The sequence below is a fragment of the Zalophus californianus genome, chromosome 14 (genome assembly GCF_009762305.2).
Source record: "Zalophus californianus isolate mZalCal1 chromosome 14, mZalCal1.pri.v2, whole genome shotgun sequence".
NCBI lineage: Eukaryota > Metazoa > Chordata > Mammalia > Carnivora > Otariidae > Zalophus > Zalophus californianus.
This window is the reverse complement of record NC_045608.1, coordinates 38,673,090-38,694,366: the sequence shown is the minus strand read 5'-3', so window position 1 is coordinate 38,694,366 and position 21,277 is coordinate 38,673,090. Positions and strand designations below refer to the sequence as shown.

The 21,277-nt window shown below is 38.9% G+C and overlaps 1 protein-coding gene across 24 annotated transcripts in view; it reads right to left on the bottom strand.

Annotated features, from left to right (window-relative positions):
- EPB41L3 (erythrocyte membrane protein band 4.1 like 3) overlaps positions 1-21,277 on the bottom strand; it is a 235,109-nt gene that overhangs the window by 37,421 nt on the left and 176,411 nt on the right. For all 24 annotated transcript variants that reach the window (XM_027575715.2, XM_027575718.1, XM_027575701.2 and 21 more), the window contains 5 exons: positions 12,862-12,966; positions 11,683-11,725; positions 4,517-4,592; positions 2,246-2,464; positions 1,387-1,474 (listed from right to left, as the gene is read on the bottom strand). In XM_027575715.2, coding sequence (XP_027431516.2) covers positions 1,387-1,474; positions 2,246-2,464; positions 4,517-4,592; positions 11,683-11,725; positions 12,862-12,966 — 531 coding nt within the window. The remainder of the gene's footprint in view (positions 1-1,386; positions 1,475-2,245; positions 2,465-4,516; positions 4,593-11,682; positions 11,726-12,861; positions 12,967-21,277) is intronic.

Below are 21,277 nucleotides of genomic sequence, written 5' to 3'. Positions count from 1 at the left end.
CTGTATGATGTACAAAATGATCCACAGATTGTACCCATCAAAACCTGTATTTGTTTGACAGCCATCATTTTCTTGTCCAAACTCAGCGTGGATCAGTCTGCTCCCCAAGAGCCAACCAGGGAGTGGCCCCACTTGCAGTGTCAACAGAGCCTACATATCATAGATTTCCCTTCCATGGATCCTCAGGGCTGTCAAGATGTTTGCTTGAACAGAGCCAGCTGAAACTCTCTTCATTTCTTGGCCTCAACCTATACTGTGTCAGAGACTCACATGCCTGGAAGCCTGTAAACTGCACGTTCTTTCGGGTCCCAGGTCATGGAAGTGGTGACTACTTGGTCCGTCAGTAGTAAAGGCATGTTCCTGTACATAAGTGATAGTCTCTTCACAGCCAAAATCAGAAGGAACTGCCCTTGAACTTCAAGCACTGACCTTTTTTTTAATGTTACTTAAGTACCAGAACCCATCCCTAAGAGCCTAACATATTTCATAAGCTTTGGATGGAAGTTTTCAGGAAGCTCGTCTGTGCTTCTACAGTACTTTTATTCACAGCTGCTCAAATAATAGACAAACAGTCCATATACTCATTCTCTCACTGTGGAAAAATAGAGAGATTCTGGGAAAAGTGTGATCTGGAGCCAAATGTTTTATGCATCCTCACAACCTCAACCCTCCTCCAATCCAATTCCAACTTCTTCTTTGAAAGACTCTGTGGCCAAGATAGAGCTTTAACACTTTGCCAATCACCAATCAGTGAGGCAATCCTTAGCTTCGGGGCTTAATTTTAGTTGAACTTCAAAATCTTATCTCAAAGCACTGATTATGGGTCAGAGAACCTAAGTTCTAGAGAGAGTTATTTAAATTTCACATGAATTTGTTGAGCGCCTGGTAAGCATCCAGAACAGAGGCACCAACAGTACTTGGCACATAAGAGATGTGTTAACTGGGTCTTTGACAACTGGCCAAGGTTGGACAGGTAGAGAGAAAGGAGGAGCACAGCCCAAAGACAGGCATATTCAGGGAAGAGGCAGAGACAGGATCTGGCAGAAGCAAGGGGCACATGTTGGCACAAAGTGGGAGATAAAACTGTGACAGGGAAGGGGGCTGAGTTAGGAGCTTGTTATGTGAAGATAAATTTCTAAATGAATCCATGGGCGATATGAGGCTTTGCCTACTGAGGGCTTTCAGTAGCTGAGGCCAGGAGTAATGGGAGTTTGAGACATGCAGAGCAAACGCTTCAGTAAAATATCAGAGAGCTGAATTTGCCTTATCATTGAGTGGGACTTAAAGCAAACACAGATTTGAAGTAAAAATCACCAGCTTATAGTAATAACAACACTGAATTAAATAAAATTAAATAGGAAGTCTGGGGTTTAAAAAAATGCATACCTTGGCATGATGTAAATCAACCCCATACATGGACAGTTTTTTGGCATTTTCCAAGAAATGCATCTCTGCTTCTGCTGGCGTCATTCCTCTGATAAGAAAAAAAAAATGTTACAATGCTGCTTTTCTTTTACCTGGCAGGGCTGCAATATTTCCCACTTAGCCTAGCTATCTCATAAGAAAGCCCCACAGAGGCACCAGCAGATTCATGTTCTGAAGGGGGTGGCAGAGAATAACAAGAAAAATGGCTTTTATTTTTTTAAAAGATTTCATTTATTTATTTGATGGGGGGGAGAGAGAGAGAGAGCACAAGCAGGGGGTGCAGCAGAGGGAGAGGGAGAAGCAGGCTCCCTGCTAAGCAGGGAGCCCGATGCGGGACTCGATCCCAGGACCCTGGGATCATGACCTGAGCCGAAGGCAGACACTTAACCGACTGAGCCACCCAGGTGTCCCAAGAAAAATGGCTTTTAAAGAACAACTGAATGGGGTTCCTGGGTGGCTCAGTCAGTTAAGCATCTGACTCCGGATTTTGGCTCAGGTCATGATCTCGGGGTCAAGAGATCGAGCCCCATGTCAGGCTCTGCCCTGAGTGTGGAGCCTGCTTAAGATTCTCTTTCACTCTCCATCTACCCCTCCCACTCCTGCTCCCCTCTCCCCGTTCTTTCTCTTTCTCTAAACAACAACAACAACAACACCTGAGGGAGAGTGTAACTACCCCAGAGCTATACCAAGTACAGAACCTCACTCTGCTACGGTCCCAGCCTCAATGCCACTGAAACTCATCCTGGAAGAAGCAGGTAGCACAGGTGACGCTCACCCATCAAGGCACAAGTGAAATGTTCTCAGGGTTTCTGCCACTAACCTGTGGCTCTTGTGCAGCTCGATCACTTTATCTTCCAGTTCTTTCGTGTGGTTTGGCGCAAAGCGGAACTCACTAATGTAATCATTCCCACATTCATCTGGGTCATAGTCTCCAAGTTCGGACTGGACAGTGTAGGAGCCCAGCAGGGCCAGGGTGACAAAGGAGCAGGGCAGCCTTCCGGACACGATGTCATCTCGCAATTGTAGGCAGAGGTAGTACCTTCCAAGAGCCAAAAGACAAAGCGAAAAGCCAGCATGAGGCCATGGGAAAAGCAGGCCACTTGGCACAAACTGTGCTGTAAGCAATTCCTTCCTGTCGAATAATCTCACTAGGACACGTTTTGTAGCATCTGTATTTTGCTTTAGATCTAAGGGGAAAATACTTGGCTATAAAGTATAGTATTTTGTGTTATACAAATGTATTTTGTATTATACAAATAAGGGCATTTTGAGGCAAGTCAATGCTCATAATAAAACAAGGTTTATTAATAAAGCACCGAGTAGAAGAAACCTCAAGACATATTTCTGTAACATCTTTTAAAATAGCTAACATTTAAACCCAAATCAATGATTCTCCCCAACACACTCCCTGAAATCTCTGGTTGGGGGAATTATAATACAAAAATGGTGCGATTAAATGCAATTGCTAAGCTTCTACCAGCCTTAAGGAAGTGTCATTTTGATGTCTTGGTTAAACATCCTGCCGGATGAGCAGGGCAGATTTCAGGTAACTCACTAGCTACACCATCATAAGCTGCTCCCCGCTGCCTGCGTTTCTGACGCAACAGTCTCCTTATAATAACAATTTCTCCTGTTTCCAGTCCTCATTTTTTTTTTTATTTAGAGAATTTCCTAGAATCCAACTGATATGAAGACTAACTCTGAAGAATTACTACTTTAAAATCTGAGAACTTCATCACTACAAGTAAACAGCTTTATACTCAAGGAAAAGAAGATATTTTCCATATAATGTGGCCAAGATAACATACAGCTATCTCCACTGATAGCTGACTTCTCTTCTCTGCTTCTTGCTTTTCAAGATTTACAGATATAATACTAACTGCAGGAAACTCCAAGGTAAGTGTTAACATTGATGACTCTTAAAAATACCTTTCACGGCCCAGCATATAGGTATAATAAAATATACTTGCACCTTTCATGTAAGAAATAAACTGTTAATCTGTTGAAGAAGACGATGATGATTAAAGCCTTAAGGTCCCCTCTAAATGGATTTTAAGCTGATGATATAAGTAAACTCCATGTAATACAGAAACAGAAGTTTCTACACATCCCACAGGCTCTCAAACATTGCACAAATAGAAAGGAACCATGCACTACATGTCAAATCCAGGTATATGTGGCTCTATAACCAATAAATTAGCCACAATTAAGAGGTTCTTCAATATTACTAAAAAAATGTCTTTAAATAAGAAATCATAAATTTTCCTTGATTTAATACAAATATAAAAGAATTCCTTTGGAACTATTTTTTACCCTTCTCCTAATACGTCTGGTCATAGCCAGTGACTGGAGCTTTAGCATGTGAGGCTTACACAGAAAATTCAGCGCGCACTGCACAGTGTCACTTTGATTGGCTGTAAACTTACTACCGAGCAGCACGAGAGAGTCAGCGGTTCCAAAGCAGGATGTGGAGAAGCCTAGAACACATGGCAAACCCAGCAGAGCCTCCTAAAGGGAATCTCCTCGCACACCCAAAACTCAGTCACCTCACTAGAATATTTTTCCATTAGTTTCCTTTCTTCATGTCTTCCTTCCCCAAAATGAACGAATCATTTTCCCTGTACAGACAGGGCAGGGAGAGTAAACTCTTAGATGAGTCCATGTTTATGTGTAGCTCTGCATTTTATGTCTGATTCTTTAAATAGCTGTTGAGTATCAGACTGGTTATATAAAAGGCATAAGCATCCAAAGACACATTTCTACTGTGAGTTTTGGAGCAGGAGCACTAGGAACTGCCGGATCATTTAAGGCTGAATCCCATCCAGTTTGACGGTGGTGGGTGGATGACAGTATCTTAATTCTGCACATCTTCCCGCCAAGGTCAGACAGACAGAAGTAACAGCTTAGCACCAAAGATTCAACTGTGAATGGATACGATTTGGCAAATCTTCTCGTCAGATGTTTGCTCTTGCTCAGTTGCCTTGGGCTTGCCATTCCTGGCGTGGATGACTGAAAGGTTACCAGATGTAAGCAAGCTCTTCCCCGGAGAATAAAGAGAAGCCTGCCTTTTTCATAGCCAACTTTCAAATACCTGGTGATATCTTCAGATAGCTGGGCAGGGTCTGGTGGGTAAAATTTCACATTAAATGAAAAGTGCCAAGCACCACCTGCAGAGATGAGAGAAAAATTAGGATCAAACCTTAGAAAATCCCTTTATACTTATCACTCTGATCGTGAGAACTGCCTTAACTCCAAGTACTAACACTCAAGCAACATTTGCTCCTCAGTGGAAAATGGGAAAGTCTCAGGTTCATTTCATCTAGTCTTTAATCTTTTCCCCGAATCCTTTATTGGTGCTTCCAACTAGCCTGGAAATTGACTAAGCTTCCTCCCTTTCTCAGGGACAAAGGTAAGCCTTTGGAAGAGGGGAAAAAAAACCCACAAATGATAGGGATAATCCTCAATCAGACAAGTCTGGGACTGACTGGACCTGCTGCTCTGAAATTCTGGGTAGCTCACATACCAACAGTACAGACATAATCCCATTTCCTCTGTCATTTCTGCTTTGTTATTACAGGTCAAATCCCACTATAATACATGTCAAGGAAATTTTCAAGATATTTTAAGAATTTTTTTTAAGATTTTATTAATTTATCTGACAGAGGTACCAGCCAGGGAAGCAGCAGGGAGAGGGAGAAGCAGACTCCCCACTGAGCAGGGAGCCCGACGCCGGGCTCGATCCCAGGACCCCGGGATCATGACCTGAGCCGAAGGCAGACGCTCAACTGACTGAGCCACCCAGGCGCCCCTCAAGATATTTGTATTTTATGGGAAGGTTTGTCGTAGTGAACATTTAAGTGAGCTGTTCTCTGAGCTGCCGAAAGTTCTTTTTTTATGTGGCGAAACTATTGACTCAAGAGACGCCTGAATACATGACCTGTGCTTTATAAAACCGTCCACCTCCTTATGAGCCCACAACTCGGACACAGCCTCTCCTTACGACCTCTGCTCCAGCAATGAAAACCATCAACCAGGTGGCAGCTCACAGTCACCTACTCTCTGTACTGCCCACACTTAAACTCGAAGCATCGTTAAGCCTTCCTAATTAAGCTCTCCATTTTATTAATACCATCTCTATTGGTGTCTGGTTTATCATTATAAACATGGAGAAACATTTTCTTCTTTTCTACGTTTCCTCTCTCTCTACCTGATCACTCCTTTAACTCATACTCACTTCGTTCTTTTCTTCTGTCCTTTTAACGCAGGAACTTATTAAAGTCTGGGTGTTCCTTCACTGGACGTTTGTTCTCCCCATGCAATAACCACGAAAGTGCCACAGCGTCGACCCCGCTTGTATTCTGAATGCACTACTGAAACATTCCTCCCAGTCTCCTTGGCTTCTTTACTGGAAGCCTTTCATCTACACCACAAGCTGTAGCCACTTCCTTTCACTCCGTGATTCTGTGACCTCAGAGTCCAGCCCTTATGCCTCTGATATCCCCCTAAGATGCCCAAACACCCTCTCTTCCCCATTAAATGACTTCTGGAAACTCCATTTTCTCCACAAGTCCTTTGCAAACATTCAGAAGAAAGGGGCAGTATTCTAAGTACCAGCTTCTTTCTTCAGGCTATTCTCTTGAGTATGAGGCAAATACTTAGCTGCCTTGGTTAACTACATTTCTGTCATAAGTGGCACAGGTACATTTATTAGTTCTAGTTTATTCTCAACACTACCATTCATAATACACTTAAAATTCCACACGGCAGGATCACCACCTGAGGTGCCTTATAAAGAACTGGAATAATGCCAGGTATCACTAGTTGCTTACTATCATTTTCAAATCACTCAGAAAATATTCCTAAAACACAGGCTATAAGAATTAAAAGGTATCTCTCAACCTAATATATTTCTAGTGATTATTTTTCCAAGTCTTTTTTGTTATTCAAAAAATGGTCTGATCTGGTTTTACTTTCCTATTGATTCCTACGCACTTTCTGCTAAAATGGATCCCTTTACTGCTTGCCAATAGTGAGGTTCATAAATGAGAGCTGGCTTTCCCCCAAGCAACTGGAATGAAAACTAACGGATTAGTTATGGGAAATGGATTTATTGCTCTTTTATCATTTTTATCCATTTCAAAGTACGCCTTGAACCCAATGAGTAGTTTATCAATGTAATTAAACAATCTCATAATAAATTCAAGATAAACTTAGACATCATAAAAGCATAAGAATGAGGGGTGCCCAGGTGGCTCCATTTGGTTAAGTGTCTGATCTGACTCCTGGTTTTGGCTCAGGTCATGATCTCCCGGTTGTGGGATTGAGCCCCACATCTAGATCCGCGCTGAGTGCTTAATCGGCTTCAAATTCTCTCTCCCTCCCCCCTCTGCTCCTCCACTCGTTTGCATGTGCACACACTGTCTCTAAAATCAAATCTTAAAAAGTATAAGAAAGATATTTCAAAGCAAAAATTCTCATGGCAGGAAAAGAATTTCAAACTATAGTTGGCTTAAGCATCTGAGGTACTTGCTAAAAATGCCCATTTCTAGGCTCCACCCAGAGATTTTTATTCCAGAGATTTAGAATATGGCTGAGGAACTTGTGGTTTTAATAAACCCCCTTGTGGTCTGAGTACAGGTGGGCTTGGGGACCATAGTCTGAAAATCATTAATCCCAAGGAATCCATTTTCATGAGGTTATAACCCAAATAACTGCAAGGTTTTGTGGGGTATTATTTTTAAAGAGTGGGAAGTTTAAAAAACTACAATCTACACCCTAGTCAAGAAAAAAAATCTAAATAAAGCATAAGATTTGAAATTAACGAGAGGCAGATTAAAGCTCAAATATATATCCCCATAAAGAATCTGATAGAAACAAATTGGGTGGGAAGCCATGATTATGTAATGAATGCGCTTGCAAGCCTGAATCTGCCCAGATGATGGCCCTGGTTAGACACAAGGTATGAATGCATTAAAATGATATTCCTATAATGTTGATATAGGATTTCAAATCACAAATTTATGATGGAAAACTATGAAACTGAAGACAGTTCGTTCTTATAAAAAATTCTAATTTTAGTATTACATGGCTGCCATATCTTAAAAACTTTAAATATGCTGCATTCACAGCATAAAATTACTATAAATTACTATATATAGTATATAGATCATATACTTTATATCATGAAATTATTATATCATAAATATACTTATATCACAAAATATAGTATATTTAGAAATTTAAACATCTGGGGGGTGCCTGGGTGGCTCAGTTGGTTAAGCGTCTGCCTTGGCTCAGGTCATGATCCCAGGGTCCTGGGATCGAGTCCTGAATCGGGCTCCTTGCTCTGCGGGGAACCTGCTTCTCCCTCTGCCTCTGCCTCTGTCTCTCATGAATAAATAAATAAAATCTTAAAAAAAAAAAGAAATTTAAACATCTGGGTCTGCATAAAAATGACTAGAATTATAATTTTTTTCATAAGAGCAAACTTTTCAGTTTCAGAATTTTCTATTTCTCATCAATTTGTAACTTAAAAGCTTTATCAGGTTGACTGACATTCTCTTGAAGATCTAGAGACATTCTATGCACCTACAGCATGAAAAGAACGGAAACATCCTTTAATCATTTATGTGTGTGTGTATCTATATGTATACCCACATATTCATCGAAGTGTAGTTGACACTCAATATTTTATTAGTTTCAGATGTACAGCATAGTGAATTGACAGCTCTAGACATTACGCTATGCTCACAAGCGGAGCTACCATCTGTCACCATACAACACTACAATACCATTGACTATATGCCTTATGTGCTATCTTTCATCCCTATGACTTATTCATTCCATAACTGGAAGTCTTGTATCTCCCACTCCCCTTCACCCATCTTTGCCCATCCCTCCCCCACCCCTCAGCAGCCATAAGTTTGTTCTCTGTATTTGTGGATCTGTTTCTTTTTTGTTTGTTCAGATTCCACACATAAGTGAAATCATATGATGTTTGTCTTTCTCTGTCTGCCTTATTTCACTTAACACAGTACACTCTAGGTCCATCCATGCTGTTGCAAATGGCAAGATCTCATTTTTTCTTATGGCTGAGTAATATTCCATTATATATATATATACCACATCTTCTTTATCCATTCATCTGTTGATACTTGGGTTGCTTCCATTATCTTGGTTATTGTAAATAATGCTGCAATAAACACAGGGCTGCATACATCTTTTTAAATTAGTATTTCAGTTTTCTTTGGGTAAATATCCAGTGGTGGAATTACTAGATCATACGGTATTTCTATTTTTAATTTTTTGAGGAATCTCCATACTGTTTTCCATAATGGGTACACCGACTTACATTCCCACCAGTAGTGCAAACGGGTTCCTTTTCTCCACATCCTCACCAACACTTGTTTGTTGGTGGGGGGGTGGGGGCGAAGGGGCAGAGGGAGAGGAAGATAGAGAATCTTAAGCAGGCTCCACGCCTAGGGTGGAGCACAACTTGGGACTCGATCTCACGACCCTGAGATGGTGACCTGAGCCAAAATCAAGAATTGAACGCTTAACAGACTGAGCCACCCAGGTGCTCCTGTTGTCTTTTTGATATTAGCCTTTCTGACAGGGGTAAAGTGATATCTCATTGTGGTTTTGATCTGCATTTCCCTGTAATCATTTATATTTAGGAAAAGGAGGTGATGGTACAATAATTCCATTAGATATAACAGTTCTCTGCCTTGGTAGAATGTAAATTTTGTGGAAAGAGGGCATGTGGGTGCATGGGAAACAACGAATATAGATAAAAATACCAAATTCAATTAAAAAATTCCAATTGTCCTTGTTTCCTCCATTATTTGCAGGATTGCCACTTAGTTCTCTTTATGTTGCAATCACAGATACTGCCTAATCTACATGATGAAAATATCCTTTAAATCTCATGTTCTGATTGTCCTCTTTCTTCTCTTAGAAAGGAAGGTAGGAGGGGCGCCTGAGTGGCTCAGCTGGTTAAGCATCCAACTCTTGGTTTCAGCTCAGGGTCGTGAGATTGGGCCCGCAGAAGGTAGAGATAGGATAAATGGGAAGTTGAGGGGAGAAAAAAAAAAGAATTCCATTAACAACAGATAAGAAAACTGACATTAATATAGCTTTTCTTCCACCAATATTGTGATTTATCCCTGAATTTTTAATATATTTTCAAAGGGCTTTGCAATTATAAATCACCCAAGTAAGAAACAGCATTTCATTAATTAGGTGAATACAGAGGACTTTATGCACACAATATGTTAGGATATATATTCAACACATCTGCTTTCAGTAACTCCACAGAAGGATTCTTAGAACATATTCATCATCTTACATTTTTTTATTAGGACTCTTGGAACAAAAAGAAGGAGTGTTTTCACAACTGGAGCTGTCCCTGGTTTCAGTCCCCATTTATTTCTATCAAACTTGATTATCAAATTTCTCTCATAAATATGGTAAAGAGGGGCACCTGGGTGGCTCAGTTGGTTAAGTGGCTGCCTTTGGCTTGGGTCGTGATCCCAAGGTCCTGGGATTGAGCCCCACATCGGGCTCCTCACTCAGCAGGGAGCCTGCTTCTCTCTCTGCCTGCCACTCCCCCCTGCTTGGGCTTGCTCTCTCCCACCCCTCTCTGTGTGTCAAATAAATAAATAAAATCTTTAAAAAATATATGGTAAAGATGTTTTAGTTGTATAGAGAATCATCAGTCTGTGTAATATCTAGAAGTAGAGTGGCTTTTTTTGAGATATTATCTACTATTAAACCATTTCAAACTGCTCACTACTAATTACTTTTTATTAGTACTCAGTGTATTTTGATATCTCAGCATATTCAAAGACAATGGAAATACTTGCTCTTTTTTAACAGGAAACTGTTGAAAACTTCCATGGCCATAACATTCTTATTAATGAATTGGTTTTAAATTTATTCTTCAACTAGAATTAGTTGTTTGAAAAAATTTACCAATTTTATTGACAAAAAATAAATTGCTTTAAAAAATTAGTTATTTACAATTATAAAGATTATCCATGTCTATGGTAAAAGAGCTACAGAAAAGGGTTAAAAATAAAAATAAAAATAATTCCTCTTTCTCAACCCCCTATACTATGGTGCCACTTCTGGAGGTATTTACCATTGACCTTTTGTGCTCTTCCAAAATTTATTACATATATATGTATGTATGTATGTATGTATGCATATGTATATATATGTGTGTATATATTTCTTTATATACATATATATGCATAACTTAAACAAATGTCACTTGTCTCACTAATGACAACTAAGACACATTCTATTTGATTCTATTAATAGTTGAAATACTTAGCTTAGTATTTCAAGGTATTGTTATTCCATGGCTGATTTAATCAGTTCTTTATAAATGGATATTTAAGTTGCTTCTAGTTTTCTGCTATTGCAAATATTATAACAAACTTTCATGCATGTACACATACACACATTTTTCCCTCTAATACATATGCTGGATGAATCTGTACAAGTAAAATTAGGGGTCAAAGAATAAGCACATTTTAAATTTTAATAAATACTGACAGAGTACCCTCTTAAAGGATTGTACCAATTTATACTTCTACCAGCTGTGTCCATAGTTGTTAGTGTAGTGCATTAATAAACTTTAAAATCTGTTAACCCGAATACATGAAAAATGGTGTCTTGTTTTAATTTGCATTTAATGGTTAGTAAGATTCAGCAACTTGTCTCATACTCACTAGCTACCTGTCTTTCAGTTTTGTGAATTGCCCTTGCAATTGTTAGGAAACATGCATTTCTTAACTTGCCTTTAGGGACCAAGGAAAGAGGTTGTTACCAGATAGTAAACTTCAATCTGACTTGTTATTCCTTTTCTAAACCATTCAAGAATTATTACCTTTAGCTTGACTTTTCTACTTTTGTGGCAGTTAGGCTTAATTTAACATTAATAATTAAGTTGGGAGCTTTTAAATGGCTGACTGCCAACTGGAGCATCACTTGATTAAATCATATTGCACATTCTGGGTGCAAGCAGGGGGAATAGGTCAAATGTCATAATCATTTCATTCCCAAGCTGTGATGATTAAAAATGAGATTTAAGCTAGACCAACCTGTCAAATATAAAATCTGAGAGCTTACTCTGTCTTTTTAAAAAGACTGTATTCACACTAGCCATGTGGGTATGGGCCACCAATTCAGACAATCCGGCTCTCTTAAAAATCTTCACACTACCATGCAAAATAATCCAAAAGAACTTACTTCGAATCTGTTTTTTTATTTCCTTAGCAGGGTCCAGCCAATTCTGAAAAGGAAATGACAGTTTGAATTTGAACCAGAGAAGAATAAAAATAACTGGATGATGATCATGAACTAAAGCGTATTTGAAAGTGCATGGTGGCAGGCCCTCCAAGCTGGATCCTTCCCCCACAGCTGGGAGTCTAATGAGTCTAATGAGAAAATGTGTGTGTGCATGCACAATTCACGTGTGACAAAATTCTTTTCTTTTACAACAGCACCTTCAAAGATTTGAGCTAGTACAGCAACAGAGGAGGGTAAAAAATAGTGGATTCTATGTTCAAAGAAGTTACTAGAAGAAATTAAAGATACACGATGTCCACTGACATCCTAGCCATTCAGGCCCACAAAGTGACTTCTGTGATTATAGATTCTTAGGCAATTGCCTAACAAATGAATACCTGCTTGAGATTTATGATTTTCCTCATCAGAAAACTCAGATGTTTAATAACAAAGTTAGACATTGTTCAGTGAATTGAGTAGGTATTAAACATGATTCATTGCCCAACATCAAAACAAATAACATCTATGAGCAAAATTTCTGTGACTTAGTTCCTAGCACGAACACAAAGGAAACGTTTCCTCTTCTTTATTTTTCAGGTAGCTGTGGGCATTAGTGAGGCAAAGCCCCAAAGAGACTGCTTTACTCAGGTGTAAGAGTCTATAGAAGTATTACATTAAACATTAAGTACCTGCTGAATACATTAGACAAGGGTCTGGTCAGCAAACAACCCATGTCATATTCTGATTTTTGTAAGTATATGAAAGCATACTAAGATGAATTAAGAACAGGACAGCAGTCAGGGAACATGTATTCTATGTAAGTATCAATGTATTTGATTTTCATGGGCTCAAATCCACTGAAATATATCATCCAAGAAAAGAACCATATAAAATGCTCTCCTAGAACCATAAATAACTCACTCATGAAATACGGATTTACTCTTTCCAGAATATTCAAGATTAAAGGAAGTCGTCAGTATCTTTCATAAAGAAGTAAGGTGATTAACAGCATTTAGGGACTCAAAGGAGTAAATATAGGAGTGGAAGCAGAGAAAATGATTTACCAATTCAGTTTTCATTCCCTTTCTTACAGTAATGAGTAGTTTGAGACATACGTTTGCATTGCTTTTAATCACTCACCTTCTGGTTTTCAGCATCTCGATACGTAAGCCCAAAATAGTCTTTTTCCAGCAAATTCAGATGTTCACATACTTTATCAAACAGCACCTGGCCTCTGGAGCGTTTCTGTGGAAAACAGAACAGAACAAGTCAACACACATAGTTTTCTCAGTTGCCACGGATAAAAACGGGTAAAATTTAACATACTGCCTGCTGCAACTTCAAGGTTCAATAAAGTGGGCTGACACCTACAAAACCCCGTCCTTACAATCAACAGACAAACCAAAACTCACCTGTGCCACTGAGTAAGTACAAGCAACCCGAGGATGATTTTTTTAATTTTTTATTTTTAAAGATTTTATTTATTTGGGAGGGGGTGGGGGGAACACAAGCAGGGGGAGTGGCAGAAGGAGAGGGAGAAGCAGGCTCGATGTGGGACTGGATCCCAGGACCCTGTGACCATGACCTGAGCCAAAGGCAGATGCTTAACTGACTGAGCCACCCAGGCACCCGAGTGGATGATTTCTAAACAGAAGTATCTGAGTAAATGATACGGGGCTTGGAAGTCTGAAACATCTTGTGAAATATAAAAATCTTGAGAGTCAAAGAATACAAAGGACCAGCAAAAGCTGTGTTTCAGAATGCCCTAACTCGGTCCCCACGTGACCAGATTCGGAGCCTGGGAAGAATCAAGCCTATTCCTTGGCTTAGGCAGACTTCCCCTGAAGACTTTCTATTCCAACCCTTACTTAGAAATTCAGTTAACTTCATTAGTTTATTTTTGGTCACAAATTTCAGTTTTGTATTACAGTGTTCAACTTTCTCTTTATTTCTTTTGAAGAAATCCTATTAGACATAAAATGTTAAGTTTAAAGATTTTAGTTATCATTTATAAATATAAGATATAGATATTCATGCTACATTTTTTACCATAACGCAGTCACTTGCAGAAAGGAAAAAGGCAGTCATCTGAGGAACAAAAATCTATCAGCTTAATTTACTGTAATACCCAGTATCACGTTTTCATGGACTCCTTCAAAGGTCTTTCAATCTGGCCTTGGGGACTGAGATGGATGGTCTGGCAACAATTAAATTAAGCCATGTTTTGTCTGTATCGTAACAACACTTCACACCTAATACAGTAAGCATATTTGTCTTTAAGATTTAATGTAATAACAATGAGAGATGTAAAAATTGATAGACAATGTGCATGCCAAAATAATAAGTATTCAGAAACTTGTAAGTGGTGTGTATTATTATGCAACTGTAATTATATTGGAAGTTAATTGCTCAGCCCCCTGAAGCATGACTATTTAGGAAAAAAAATAAATCTATGATAGAAAAGTAAAGCCTAAATTGTAGCTAGCTAAATCATCAATGATGTGTTTGAAAAAAGTTTAATAATGAATGAAAATAAATTACGTATTAGCAAAACTACATAATAACATTGTTCAATGGATATGAATAAGTGGTAGGACATGAAATGCTGCTCACCAGTTTAAATCTTTTATTTGTAAATAACAGCTTATCACATCTGAATAATGTTTAACAGATTATAAAGTTTTCATTAAAAAAGTTGCTTCTTCCGATGTCTTCTACTGGTATTATCTTTCGTTTACAGAGAAGAACACAGAGGTTCAGAGAAGTCAGATGAGAGAGGCAGTATTATGTAATCACGGAGTGGTGGCTTTAGCAGATCAACCTGGGTTTGAATCTTCACTATGTTCTTTGCGGCTATGTGAACCTCTCTGTTTTTCCCTCTGTAAAATGGGTATGAAACTACTTTCTTCTTTGGAATGGATGACATTAAAATAAAACAAAGTATTCAAACTTGGGTCCAGTGATGGCACATACCAAGTATTCCATAAACATTAGCTATTATAGCCCAGGTGACCAACAAGTAGCAGGATCCGTAATGTAGAACTTACTATGTATGCATTTTTGCTGTTGGAGCAAATAAACAACTCCTCATGATGCCAATAAGCAGTTCAGTATTAACATGTCCTGATCTTTCTTTAGATATTAATTACCTGCTTACTACCTAACTGCTTTAGCTAGACTACAATATTTACACACATGTACACCACCCCCCGTACATACCCAAACAAACACCAGTGTCTGGCCCAAGTACTTTCTCAATGAGTAAAAGTAAAACAAAACAAAACAAATATAAATAAGTAAAGTCTTCTCTATTCTCTGACCCAGCAGCCCCTCAACTGTAGAATTCTTTCTGAATATGCAGCAGGCTGCCTTGGGCATTGTTTTAATTAGCTGTCTCCTGGCTGCTGTGTTCTTCCCTTCGTCTAACAGGTGGCATGGACTAGCTCAAGCACAGACCACTGTACTAACTAGATCGTACTTTTCTGGCTTCTCACAATTTGATTTCTATTAATGATTTGTAGCTCTCTCTTGAATAGACCAGATTTTTTCTTACTAAATATTTTAAACATATTTTGAACACTACAAACAGTTCTTAAGACAATTACATAGTGGTCCATTCTTCACACCGAAGTTTGTTTTTTCCCCCTAAGAACCAAGATGAGTAGTCCAGGATCTACCGTAGATGGTTATATGTAAACAATAAAATTCCTACCTGCTAAGTATCACCACAACCACCAGCTAGCTGGATGACACTGGAAAAGCCTTTTAAATTACTTAGGTCTTCATTTTCTCATCCTGGAGTGACGATGTAAGATTCTATGGAGCAAGGCTGTCATGGGCTTGAGGCTATGACTGGGTCCCCTGAGTCACGGCAAACATTATTAACGATTACAAGGCTCTTTCTCATGGAGCCTGGATGTGGCTTCAGCACCCTTCTGCCCATGTGATGAGAAAGACTGCCAGTGGTTGGAGTTGGATCTATTTCCCAGCCCTAGATAGCATCACTCCGAACTCTCCCAAATTCTTGATTCTTCTAACTCAGATTATTATTTTTTTTGCACACTATTCAACTTTTTAAGGCAATTATTTCTACTTACCAACATCTGTGTATCTTTAGGTAACAACATCTAACGTAGTTGACTAAAGCTCAATAATCAGACTGAAACTTTTAAAGAATTTAAATATTTGGTTGCTGAAGACACAATATTCATTAAGTGATCAAATCTAGGTACTTTACTGTCATTGGGCATGTTTATATTATAGCCATAATGAGTCAAGAACTGAGTAAACAATGTTGACAGAGGTTTTTCTAAATTAACAGATAATTTACCTAGCCAGAGAAGATAATAATTTTTAGTCTTGTTTGCTGTTTCATGTGAATTAAGTCATATCTCTGACTCAAGGACATTGATAGTTCATATATACCATTCACTATTAATCTCTGAACATCTAGAAAAGTCGATTTTGCTTTCCTAGAGTAACAAACAAATGTGATAGACCACATTCTTTCTGCCCTCTTTTCTCCACTAAAAAATTAGGTTTCTGTTTCTGATAAAGTAAATGGGGATATTACAGTCCAACAAAGAATTTAAATATCTAAAGAATGGTAAATCCCCCAAGCAATATGAACTCTCCTTCTTAACGATTTTAATTTAAAAATGTTCCATATTGACTCATGACAAGTGTTGAATGTTAGGAAAAGTGTGTCAAAAGAGAAAAACTTTAAGAGAATGAAAAGACAAGCCACAGAATGGGACAAAATATTTGCAAAGACCTATCTGATAAAGGAATGTACTCAAAATACACAAAGAACTCTTAAATTCAACAATAAGAAAACAACCAAATTAAAAACCGTGCAAAAGATCTCAACAGATACTTCACCGAAGACATACAGATGTCAGAAAAACATGTGCAGAGATGTTTATCAAATACCATTAGAGAACTGCAAATTAAAAGAACAAGGCAACTCTATGCACCTATTAGAATGGCTAAAATTCAAAACACAGACAACACTAATTGCTGGCAAGGATGTGGAACAATAGGAAGTCTTATTCCTTGCTGATAGAAATCCAAAATGGCGAGCCACTTTGGAAGACAGTCTAGCAGTTTCTTACAAAACTAAATATACTCTTAATATATGATCCAGTCATCATACTCCTTGGTACAAAGGAGGTGAAAATTTATGTATATACAAAAACCTGCACGTAGATACTTTTGGCAGCTTTATGCAACACTGCCAAAACTTGGAAGCAACCAAAATGTGTCTCAGTAGGTGAATGGATAAATAAACTATGTTACAATCTAGAAAATGGGATATTATTCACATTAAAAAGAAATGAACTATCAGGCCATGAGGAGACATGGCAGAACCTCAAATACCTATTACTAAGTGAAAGAAGACAATCTGAAAAGGCTGTAGGTATGATTCCAGCTATATGACATTTTGGAAAAGGCAAAACTATGGAGACAGGAAAAAGATCAGTGGTTCCCAGGGGTTAGGGAAGAGGGAGAGGTCAACAGGTGGAGAACAAAGGATTGTTAGCATAATAAAACTACCCTGAATGGTACTATATGGTGGATATATGTCATTATACATTTGTCCAAACCCATGAAATGTACAAAGAGTGAAATTTAATGTACACTATGGACTCTAATAAAATGTATCAACATTGTTTCAGTAATTACAATAAATGTAGCACACAGATATAAAATGTTGAAAATACGGAAGAGGGGCGGGAGAAGGGAGTTTGAGGGGGTTATATGAGAAGGCTCTGTACTTTCTGCTTAATTTTTCTGTAAACCTAAAACTGCTCAAAAAAAGGTATATTAATTAAAAAGAGGAACACTGACAAAAATACTTAATGTCTTAAATTGTTAATAATTTATTAAATACTTAAAAAGATTAATAGAGTTAAGCTCCAAATGATTTTACTTTTATCATGAGTAAATGAAAATTTAAAATTTTTATTGAGAGCAAACATGTTGGAGAAATAAAAAACTTTAGTCGCAACACATACCAATGATAAAAGTGAAATCATTCGAGGAAAAGCTGCTATGCTTCTCATCCTATGTACATACACACCAGGAACCCCGAGTCTAAAGTGCCTGCAAGCAAACCCAATATGATCTGGTAACGAACAGAAGCTGGGTGACGGTTGAGTGATTGCTCAAGATCTGCATCACACAATTAGGGAATCCAAACTATGAACAACAAGATGATGGAACAGCTAAGGTCAGAGGCTGGGCTTGCTTCGGGCACTAAATTCAAGAGGATACATCCACCATCACCACTCAAACACAGCAAACGAAGTAAGCTTTTCTGTAGCATCAGTGAAACTTCCCACAAGTCAAAGGTCATTCAATATCTTTAACAATACTGTCTGTAAAACATTGGTTTTCAATGTACTGCTCATCAACCAGTATCACCTGGCAAGTCTGTAATAAAATTTGTTAATTTTATTTGTACATTAGAAGAATAATTTTATTTTTTAATTTTTTTATTTTTTTAAAGATTTTATTTATTTGACAGAGAGAGACACAGCCAGAGAGGGAACACAAGCAGGGGGAGTGGGAGAGGGAGAAGCAGGCTTCCTGTGGAGCAGAGAGCCCGATGTGGGGCTCGATCCCAGGACCCCGGGATCATGACCTGAGCCGAAGGCAGACGCTTAACGACGGAGCCACCCAGGTGCCCCAGAAGAGTAACTTTAAAAAATTAATTTTGAATGCTTTAGTATGAGGGATTTCAAACATATACAGAAGTAGAGAGGACAAAAGAACGAAGCCCTGCAAACTTGTTACCCAATTTCAACAAATACCTTCTGAAGACCACAACCTTGGGTCATCTGGATTTCCACTCAATTCATCCTTCCCCTGGTTATTCTGAAGCATTTCAGCAATAATTTTATCTCTTTATGTCTTAGTATGTAACTCTACTCTTTTTAAAAATGTAATCTCGGAGTGCTGTGAATTGTGCAACACTGTTGAATCACAGATCTGTACCTCTGAAACAAATAATGCAATATATGTTAAGAAAAAAAAAAAGAAGAAGATAGCAGGAGGGGAAGAATGAAGGGGGGGGAATCGGAGGGGGAGACGAACCATCAGAGACGATGGACTCTGAAAAATAAACAGGGTTCTAGAGGGGAGGGGGGTGGGGGGATGGGTTAGCCTGGTGATGGGTACTAAAGAGGGCACGTTCTGCGTGGAGCACTGGGTGTTATGCACAAACAATGAATCATGGAACACTACATCCAAAACTAATGATGTAATGTATGGTGATTAACATAACAATGAAAAAATTTAAAAAATGTAATCTCGGGGTACCTGGGTGGCTCAGTTGGTTGAGTGCCTGACTCTTGGGTTTGGCTCAGGTCATCATCTCAGGGTCCTGAGATCGAGCCTGGCGTTGGGCTCCGTGCTCAGCATGGACCCTCTCCCTCCCCCTTTGCTCCTCCCCACTCTCCCTCTTTCCCTCTCAAATAAATAAAATCTTTAAAAAAAAATGTAATCTCAATACCTTTATCACATCTAAACAAAACTAGCAATGTCTTTAATATCATCAAATATCTAATCAGTACAGATCTTCCTCAGTTTACAGTGGGGTTGCACCCCATAAACTGAGTGTAAGTTGAAAATATCCTAAATTTAAAAAAGAAAAATAAATATCCTAAGTTAAAAAAAAAAAAGAACATGTCCTAAGTTAAAAATGCATTTAAGGGGCGCGTGGGTGGCTCAGTCGTTAACCGTCTGCCTTTGGCTCAGGTCATGATCTCAGGGTCCTGGGATCCAGCCCTGCATTGGGCTCCCTGCTCGGCAGGAAGCCTGCTTCTCCCTAAGCCCACTCCCCCTGCTTGTGTTCCCTCTCTGGCTGTGTCTCTCTCTGTAAAATAAATAAGTAAAATCTAAAAAATAAAAATAAAAATGCACTTAATGCAGCTAACCTACCAAATGTCATAGCTCAGCTTAGCCTACCTTACACGTGCTCACAACACTCACATTAGCCTAGAGCTGGGCAGAATCATCTAACGCAATGCCTATTCTATAATCCAGTATTGCATTATCTCAGGTAGTTCTGTGAATAGGGTGCTGAAAGTGACAAAGAGAATGGCCCTAAATGTATCGGTTGTTTACCCTCATGCTGGGCCGGCTGCCTGGGAGCTGTAGCTGCTGCCTGGGCCCAGCATCATGGGCAAGTATCTACCACAGATCGCTAGCCTAGGAGAAGATCCAAACTCAGAATCTGAAGTACGGTTTCTACTGAACGCATGTCATTTTCTCGCACCATCATGAAGTCAAAAAATTGTAAGTTAAATTAACCACCTTAAGTCAGAGATTGTCTGTACTTTAATTTCCCCGACGGTTTCAAAGATTTTGGTTTCTTTCTCAGTTTGGGAAGTCCACACAACTACAAGTGGCTGACGTATCTCTTTAGCCTCAATCTGCAAGTTCTCCATTTATCTTGGTTTTATCCTTGAAATTAATTTAAGAGACCAGGTCAATTTCCTGTAGAGGTCTCTCAGTCTAGACCTTACTGTCTGCATCTCCATGGTATAATTTAATGTGTTCCTCTGTCTCCTGTATTTCCTGAAACCTGGCAGTTACATCTAGAAGCCTGATCTGATTCTGGTTTGACTGTTTTCCACTGAGTGATGCTGTACAATTTCATCAGGAGGCATCAAATGACGCTTACTTGGTGTGTGTGTGTGTGTGTGTGTGTGTGTGTGTGTGTGTGTGAGTGTGTGTGTGTGTGTGTGTGTGTGTGTGTGTGTGTGTGTGTGATACTGGCAGTCACTGATGATCACTACCCTAGATCCATTAATTTGAGGTTGCCAGATGAGCATATTTGAATCCTAATCATGCCTCCTGCATTTATTAGTTGGAGTATGTCTATGAGGAGATACTTCTCTGTGTTATTTGTTGCATAAACACAGTTTGCTGATGAAAGTCAGGATCAATGCTCACTCCTTTTCTCCTTTATCCAATTTTAAGATAATGAGGTCCTCTCCAGCATCATCCATCCAATGTCACCAACTAGAAATTTTGTTTTATATGATCACTATGAACTCATGGATTTAAACAGGTTTGATGTGTTTCATTTCAGCCACTCCCCATTCTGATGCTCTCAATGTCCCCATCTGCTCTACCTTGCCTCCTGCCTGTTAAGTCTCACTCATCTTCATGAGGCTTCTCCAGTGCCACTTCTTTAAAGCATTTCCTGTTCTCCTGGCCACATGTGATTTCTGTCTGTCTCTCTCTCTGCTCTTTGGGCATCATGGCATTACATAGCACGAAGAGGGCACTTCCCATATCCTGCCTTATATCACAGCTGTCTCTCTCTGCAGGTACCTTACATCCCTACTGACTATAAAAAAAAGACATTCCCTAGAGGCATCATGCCTCCTGTATTTATCTTTTATAGAGTCTCATTTTGGTCAAATACTGTTAAGAGATTAAAAAGGTAACTTGATAAAGCTTCATGAAAATTTTCTTTTCACTAGCATATCATAACCAATGTTGTAGAAGCAATATTTTAAACTCATGGTTTTCAACCATGGAT